General features: G+C 50.6%; 1 protein-coding gene across 1 annotated transcript; it reads left to right on the forward strand.

Moving 5' to 3' along the window:
• The first annotated feature begins 3,074 nt into the window (after positions 1-3,074).
• On the forward strand, positions 3,075-4,583 carry LOC109760559 (bZIP transcription factor 44). Its single transcript, XM_020319372.4, has one exon. The coding sequence runs from the start codon at positions 3,707-3,709 to the stop codon at positions 4,229-4,231; it is 525 nt and encodes a 174-aa protein (XP_020174961.1). The 5' UTR covers positions 3,075-3,706; the 3' UTR covers positions 4,232-4,583.
• The last annotated feature ends 4,085 nt before the right edge of the window (positions 4,584-8,668 follow it).

Genomic DNA, 8,668 nt, shown 5'->3' on the forward strand with positions numbered 1-8,668 from the left:
AGGTTCTTGTCGAGCTTGTGGAGGAGCTTGAGGAACTTTACGATGCACTCGTGATTGATAAATCCTCTCTTGAACTTCATCGCGAAGTGCTTCTTCTTGTTCGCGCCTATGGCGGTTGCGTGCGGCAACGGCGCGACTTGTGTTGTGGAGTGCACGTTGCGCCTCAAGTGCTTGAGCTTCTCGCCGTAGTTGTTCTTGACGTTGTGCCTCGGCATCTTGCTCGTTTTGATGTTGTCTCGCTCGTTCTTCGTCTTGTTGGTGTAGACGTTGCCGTTCTTGTGCTTGCGCGAATGTAGCTTGGTTTTGACGATGTCGATGCTCTTGCGCTCGAAGTTGCTCTTGAGAATCGGTTCCGTGTAGAGGATTGCGGTTAGCTTGACGGTCTTGGCGCGCGGCTCGTCGAAGAGTGTTTGATGTCGGATACTTGAGCCAGAGATGGTGTCATCGGAGTGTCGACTCGAGCGGCTCCATCTTGAGTAGGACGAAGAGGTAGAAGAACGGTTGACCAACAAGGCACGAATCTCGTCCATTCTTGCGTTGCTTTCTTGTTTTTGTTCGTCGAGCTTGTTGTCGAAGTAGTCTCTTGTACGTTGCTCGGAGAGTCACAAGTCGGTGGCGAGATGGTCGATGCGGTCGCTCATTGCTTGTTGTTCTTGATGCAAAGCTCATTGTGCACCGAAGAGGTGGTTCTTGGTGACGTGGGAAGTCATGTCGTCGTCTTGCTTGATGAAGAGTGGGTTGGTAGAAGTATTTGGCCTATCCATCATTTCAAGCAAATATGTGAGTGGGAGAAAGAGAAGAACTTATACCAAATGTACCATGACCAATGTTGAAGATGGATCAATGATCACTCAAATTTGGAACAAGGAAATAGCACAATTGGTACCAATTCTTGTCGGTTCTCACACCTACACAAGGAAAGCTTATGGTGGAGCTCGGTTAGGATGGTGGCACAAAATTTGATGCAATTGTTAGTGAGCCTCAATAATGCTTCGGCCCAACACGCGGGCGGCATACAGGCGTCGGACGTCCGACGATCATCGGTCGTCCGGAGGCTCGCGGGTGATCGGTCGTCCGGGCAGGATCGGACGTCCGATGTTTTGGCTCTGTTGGGGCTTTGTAAGACGTCCGGTCGCGGTCGGCTATCCGGTGCGTCGGTCGTCTGGAGGCTTCCATTCTTTCGACGTTTTGGCTCGGTGATGGTGGTGACAGTCGTCCGGAGGGGGTCGGTCGCCTGGGACCTGGAGTGTGTCGGACGTCCGGTCGGTGTCGGTCGTCCGGCCGCTGGGGCGTCTTCTGGCTGGGACTTGGTCGGCTGGCTGATGCTCCAGGCGTCGGTCGTCCGGCCGGGGTCGGTCGTCCGACGGCTAGGGACTTTCAGGCTGCTCTTCTTCTCGCTCCTTGTACTTGGTGTCCTCGCCGTCTTGTCCGTTGGGTGTAGCTACTCCATGGCCTTCCTCCAAGTACCTGATCACGCATAGTGTTTCCACTTGAGGTAGTAGCCATGTCTCACATGTAGTAAGTGGCAGTTCGGAGAGGAGCGAGTTCACCTTATCTTCGATAGCCTTTGCTCGAGCTCTTGTCATTGGTCAAAATGGTGTCGTGGGAGACGTAGGTAGGTCCATGGGGATGACCTTGGGATGCTCCGCATCAGTTGTCCCCTTTTTGGCCTTCTCCATGGTTCTTCGGCTTCGACCGACAACTCTCAACCGACTTTGTGTTGTCGCTACCGGCAACTATGTTCTTGTGGTCGGTTACCTGTGCCTGTGGGTCTGCTTCTACTGCTCCCCTTTGGTAGCTTGGGCGTGTTGGTCTAGGTTCTAGTGGGAAGCTCTCTGTCGCCCACCGGTGTGGCACCCGTCAAACCTGGGTGAAAGTGTCGTGGCCCTAAGGTCCACGGAGACAAGGCCTAGTCTTACTCATGTCTGACTCTTTGGATGCAGTCAGCGGCATGATACACATGTCGGTGTTGCCCTCCTCCGGAGGCCTTCGTTAGGTTGGCTAGTTTTGGCGTAGCGGTGGTTGGTTGCAACGGTGGTTGTTGTTGGCTTTGACTTGTTCCCCCTAGCACCTTGCATCTACGTTCCGCTCTGTTTCCATTTTCTCTATATCGTGGTGTCTTTGTAACCCTGGCAGATTGATGGTTTTGTTAATTTAGAGTCGGACTACGCTCCAGCCTTCTATTGGACTCAGCCGACCCCTTTTTTCCCCTAAAAATACCGGGAAAATACCTTGGCTGGCAACAGATAAATGTGTTTCTTGTTCCTACAATTTTCCAGATTCCCACGAATCAAAATGAGGTCCTAGGACGGAAAAAAGGACGACGAGCCTCGTGAAATTTGGAAGGCCCGCCCCCTGGCCCGTTGCTAGACTAGCACCGCCCGTGATTCAAATCGTAGCCCGCCGGCAAGACCCGCGCACCAGTCATCTTGAATACTAGTACCATCTACATTCTGCGCTTGCAATTGATGCTGCGAAAGACGTGCGCCTCGGAGCCCAGACAGAGGCGGCGGATCAATGGCGGGCGGCCGCAGTAGAGCCAGATTCTCTCCGCTTTTGAACTACCGCCGGGCCGGCTGGGTAGCATGATTTTCCCTTTTCACCGCCCGCCTGCTTTCGGCGCATCTTCTCGTGGCAGAGAGGCGCCGGCGCCGGCGCGGGCCGGTAAGTTCGAGAGGTTTCGCCACGGAGGCCTCCTCTCTAGACGCATCCGCCGGTCACCCCACGGGGCCTACCGGCTACCCGAGCTACAGCAGTGGCGCCGAGCCAAGTGAAGTGAACGCGCCTGCACATACGTACGGCGGCATGGGCGCGTGAGGCCAAGTGAGGTCAGCGTGATTTCCAGCTGAGCTGCTTCAGCCTCGGATCCACTCCGACCGCCCGCACGTGCGACCGCCCTGCCCGCCTGCGCTCCCCGCGCTCTCACTCAGCCATTCCTGCATGCCCGCTCTGCTGTGCTCTGCACCGCTGCACTCAGATCGGATTCCCATTCCCACCCTCCACCCACGGAATTGCATTCCCGTTCGTCCTCCCCTGAGCCACCGGCCGGCTCTATAAATCCCTCCCCGCTCCCTGCCCCAACACCCCCCTCCTCCTCCTCCTCCACTCTTCTTCCTCCTCCTCCACTCCATCCCTCCCCTGCACCGCAGCGAGCAGAGTCCGTCTAGAGAGAGAGAGAGAGAGAGAGAAAGTGAGGAGGAGAAGCAAGCAGTACGAGAGCTAGGAAGAAAGAGGTCGGTCTCACTCATCCATTGCCGCCTAGCTTGGTTGGTTGCTTCTCTTCCCCCCGGAGGCAACCCAAGAAAGCGGAGCGCACATGCTTCCCCGGGTCCGCCTCAGAGTCCCCCGATGTCGCCGGTGATCAGCGAGATCCTACTCTCCGGGTTTATGATCAACTCCACACTCCGGCGCCGAACCCACCTCGTCCAGTCCTTCTCCGTCGTCTTCCTCTACTGGTTCTATGTCTTCTCATAAATTACTCGCCCCCGCCGCCGCCCTCCCCCTCCTCTCCCTCCTCCTCCTCCTTTAGCCCCCCTGCTCATCCCTTCAAGCTCCCCTCGTCCCACACACTCGCTTACTCTCTCGTCGTCGTCGTCGTTGCCTCTCTAGAGTCAGTCCGTAGCTGGTAATCAAGTCGATCTTTGGTTCTTGCAACAACAACAAAGGAAAGCAGAGAGTGCTTGCCTGCTCGCTTGGTGGTGAGGTGATGGCGTCCTCCAGCGGGAGCGGGAGCGGGAGCACGGGCTCGCTGTCGACGGCGGCGGCCATGGCGATGGCGGCCGCGTCGGGCACGGAGGAGGAGATGCGGGCGCTCATGGAGCAGCGCCGGGCCAAGCGGATGCTCTCCAACCGGGAGTCGGCGCGCCGCTCGCGGATGCGCAAGCAGCGCCACCTCGACGACCTCGCCGCGCAGGCGGCGCACCTGCGCCGCGAGAACGCGCACGTCGCCGCCGCGCTCGGGCTCACCGCGCGGGGCCTCCAGGCCGTCGACGCCGAGAACGCCGTCCTCCGCACCCAGGCCGCCGAGCTCGCCGCGCGCCTCCACTCGCTCAACGACATCATCGCCTGCATGAGCGCCAGCAACAACACCGCCGCCGCCGTCGCGCTCACCGTCGCCGCAGCAGCCACCGCCACCACCGCCGACCCGCTCGGCTTCGACGGCGCGTCATTCGAGGACTTCCTCTTCAGATCCTCCCCCGAGATGTTCATGTTCCCAGCCCTGCAAAGCTAGCACCCACGCCACGGCCATGGCAGCAGCACAAGAGCGAGCGCAACAAAAGAGATCATCCATCTTTTTTCCTGATGCTTCTGGTGTTTCAGGTTAATTACTAGTACTACAAAAACTGGAGAGCCGTGGAGTTTTTACCGCACCTAACTAAGCTAGCTGCTGGGGTTAATTAGTTTATAATTATCATGTGTAATCTGAACTGGTGTGTTTACCAAGTGATGATGGTTCTTAAGCTTAGCATGCATCACCATCATGTGATCCCCTATGTAAGAAGGAAGAAGCAGTAAGCTCTCTCTCCCTGTGCTGTTGTTGTTCAGACAAAGCAAGTGCCATATATAATTACTCTACTTACTTACTCATCATCTCATGATTTCCTTTTTCACTGTCATGAATGTATTTCTCTTATTTCTGCTACTTTGGAGCAGGTTTTTCCTTCTCCGACTCTGAATTGTGATGTGCTCTGCTAAAGTGCCTTTTACTGCCATGAATGTCTTATTTCTGCTACCTTGGAGCAACTTTTTTTCTTCTGTCTTTCAATTGTGATGTGCTCTGGTAAATAATGCCACTAATTACTATCTTGCTCTGCCTGGCTTAAACTAGCTTCACATTCTCATTTCAAAAAAGAAAACTAGATTCACATTTCACAGCTACTGCATAGTACATTCATGTGATGCCAATCAATGCACAATGTTCTGGAAATCCTCATGATATTCCACCCACAGGGTAGAGTGGGAAGGGAATAACCAGAGAGTGATAGCAGCCAGTCTTTTGTGACTGGAATATATTGAGAATGGAATAAAAACAACTGGCCCATAGGTTTTTTTCTTCATTCACCAATTTTGACAATATTTCTCAGAATTTTCTCAGTACACAGCACCAACAGGTGGACGGTTGTGCATGCCCACAGAAAGAGATTCTCCAATTTACCCTCTATGTTCCCCTCCACTATTGATTCCCGAGAATTCTGATTGTACCACAGGGCACTTTTTCCTGGTTGTCATGCATGCATGGACCAACTCTGTTGTACACAGGCACAGTGCATGCATGTACTGCTACTGCATCTCCATCTCTGCAAAACTAATGGCAGCAGCACTACCACTGCCAGTAGCCTCTCATGGCATAGCTAGCTAGCTCACTCACTGATGATATTTCACCTCAAACCCATTCTCCTTTTCCTTCAGAAAATGATGAAAATGGACTCAAAACCATGCATTTTTCATCTGGCTCCAGCTCACATGATATCTTCTTGGTATGGTATGGTACTGGTACTGGTACTGGTACCTACCCACCAAACCACATGCAGCAGCAGCCTGATTGATGATGATCCTTCTGCTAGCTATCACACACACATGAATCTCATGCATGCATGCAGGCATGATCCTAACAGGAGTGCCAGGATCAGCAGCTGCCACCACAGGATGTGATCTGCATCTTGGTCTTGCATCCCTTGTGTAACTTTGGTTAGCACTTGTACCAGTGCACACACACATGCTTGCACACATATGGGGTGCCAATGGAGGACCACTGGCTGCAAGAGGTGTGCAATTTGGTGCACTGGGCCTGGAGGTAGCTTAGCTGCATTCATGGGAGTGGAGTAGAGTAGAGCCGGCCCTCCCACACAGTGGAGACATTGCAGAGGCCATCCATGCTGCAAATGGCAGGGAATCAAGGACGGCCATGGTGGTCACTCACTTCCCCCTCCTCAGCCAGCCACCACCTTTCTAGGCGAGAACAACCTCTCCATCTCCGGTCAGCCGCTCCGGTGCTCCGGTCCCGGGAGGCAGGCGACGGCGATCGTCGGAGATTTCCGTAGGCACAAGAAAATATTTTGCATGTTTGAGTGTCTTGGGAGTTACCATCAGTGGAAGCAACCTGATGCTCCAGGTGTGGATGCATTGAGGGGTTGCTTGCTCAGTTGCTCCTGGCCATGACAAAAAAATGAGCCACATCCTGGTGTGTATATGACTATATGAGCATGATTGGTTTGAATTGACAGTGCAGTTTTTAAATCACACAAACGCTAAATTTTCCTTCTCGTCGGTCAAGTGAACCGCCCAGGCCATCCTTCTGCCTGATCTGGTTGCATGATGTGCACATACATAATTTGCACATTACAGCTTTAAAAAGTAGACGTTGCTTGCAGCATGAAAACTCATCAGAAAAGAGAAATACAAGGCATATCGGGCAATGCACCTCGAGGGAAAAGCGCCATGGACCTTGGTGTTCTTGGTGGCGCCTCTCAAGAATCTTGAGGCACTCAACAGAGCTAGAGTACTTAGTTGTACTTTTAACATGAGCTGTTGCGTCCAAGGCGTTCTCTGCTTTTCTGTATGTGTGTGTGGAGAAGAGAGAAAGTACATATTTTTCTCCAATGTATCTTTATTATTGTGAGGTTGTTCTGCTGGTGTACATCTGTCACCTCTTGATAATTTGTGAACATGAAGATCTAACAGGAGGAAAGAGAAGAAGAAAATGATAAGAGGAAAAGGGATCTTGTTTGCCATTGATTGTGGCTTTTGGATCATAGGGTCACCTGAGTCCAAAGGTTGGCTCATGCATTATACATGGAATTAGTGAGACAGCAGCCTGTGCATGTGGTTAGATAGGACATAATGTCCCTTGGAGCTTGACAATGCTCCATAAGCTACAATCAATTAGGGCCTTAATTAGAGGTTATGGAATTTCAGATTATTGTTTTGATGTATGGCAGGTTTGCAGCTTTATATATATTAGCCAATAAATTCTCTCATACAAAGTGAGTAGTCCTTGACCATAAACAAGACCAGAAATATCCTTTATGGGAGATGCAAAGGTTATACAGAATAAACACTTTATACTAAATATAAAAGGAGGTGACTAAAAAGCATAACTATATTGGAACAAAGGCCACCCTAAATAATTCTCCCAGAGAATAAAGAGCAGAATTTTATCATCCGAAGCACGCTAAATGTGGCCAACAACTATTTCATACCAAAGAAGAGAATCTCTTAACAGTGGAAATGTAATTCAGATCTTATCATCCAAAGAAGGTGAATAAAAAGCAGAGCTATATGGGAACAAAAGGCCACACTAAACAATTCTCCAGAGAATAAAGAGCGGAATTTTATCATTCGAAGCACGCTAAATGCAGCCAAAAACTATTTCACATCAAAGAAGAGAATTTCCTAACAGTTTGAGATGTAATTCAGATCTTACCAAAAGCATGGTGGGCATCGCAAACGCGATCTACCGATCGCGCACGGAAATTAAACAATCGTTCTTTTGATTCCTTCTTGCAGAAACCAAGACTAAGGATCTGCCCCTCTTAAATTAAACCTCGGCCGGTTTGTACTTGTGCTCAATTGAATAGTGGTTATGAGCAGCTGCATATGGGCTAATGCATGCACTAACCTGCTTTCTGTGTTCCTTAAGCCCATGTGGTCGGTGGGGGCAAAGGCTGCTGTGCTCATGTTCAGCCACATTGCTCCATCAGTAGTTGCACAGTGCAAGGTCCATGGAGCCCCAGATCAGATTCAGTCATTGCTAATTGGAGAAATTGATTTAGCTTCTTTTTTTTTACAAATTGTACAAGATGCAAATGCAAGTGGAAATTATGTTTCTTGGTTCAGAGATTTGAATAGAATCACATCTTCGAAAGCGTATAGGTCAACATCGGATGGATTGTAACAGATCCCGGATTTCATGAACAAGCACTGTCCATGAAACATGTTCATGAAGAACCTGGTATGATTATGAACCATGCTTTTACTAAACAAGCATCGTCCTCCATTCTCACGCGTAGCAGCACCGGATGCCGAATTGCCATGAATTTTCGAGGACATTTCCACCGAAGAGCATAAAGGCGCAGCGAGTATTGAAAATTCGAAATTTTGGACCATCTGATTCTTTTCTTACCTGAGAATTGCATAGACAATTGGCAAGAATCTGATTGCACTTGTCTGCCTTCCCTTCCATTTCCATTGCTGGAGGTAGCCATCAGCCACAGGGAAATATGCGTGGCCGCCCGGCTTTAATGTTGTTCTTGGAATACCTTTTCTGCAAATGGAAAAGATAAAACCAAATAATTGTACAGTCACACACATTTCCTCTTCGCTTATGTTGCTAGATGCACCACATCTTGCACACACACAAGAACAGACACTGCCCTCGCTCTGTAAAGCAGCCCTACAACTCTCCGCTTATGCACATTGTTAGTTCTTACCCTCATTCTTTCACACTAGTAGTAGCTTGGAAAACGATCTTATATTGCGGGACGGAGGGAGTATAATGTTTTCACGCGCCGTGCCGAGAAAACGAGGTGCGAAAAAGGCAGGCATTATTGCCACAATGGACGGTGAAAGAGCCTGTCATGGTCACTGCATCTGTAGTGAAGGCCAGGGTTTTGTAATGTTCTAGGGGGAGCAATCAAAGTTGTCAAAAGCAGGCTGTTGCATTGCCATG

The sequence above is a fragment of the Aegilops tauschii genome, chromosome 6 (genome assembly GCF_002575655.3).
Source record: "Aegilops tauschii subsp. strangulata cultivar AL8/78 chromosome 6, Aet v6.0, whole genome shotgun sequence".
Classification (NCBI taxonomy): Eukaryota; Viridiplantae; Streptophyta; class Magnoliopsida; order Poales; family Poaceae; genus Aegilops; species Aegilops tauschii.

Bases quoted from the DNA above. Each gene is read 5' to 3' on its own strand.
- LOC109760559 (XM_020319372.4), top strand. From the start codon at position 3,707: ATGGCGTCCTCCAGCGGGAGCGGGAGCGGGAGCACGGGCTCGCTGTCG.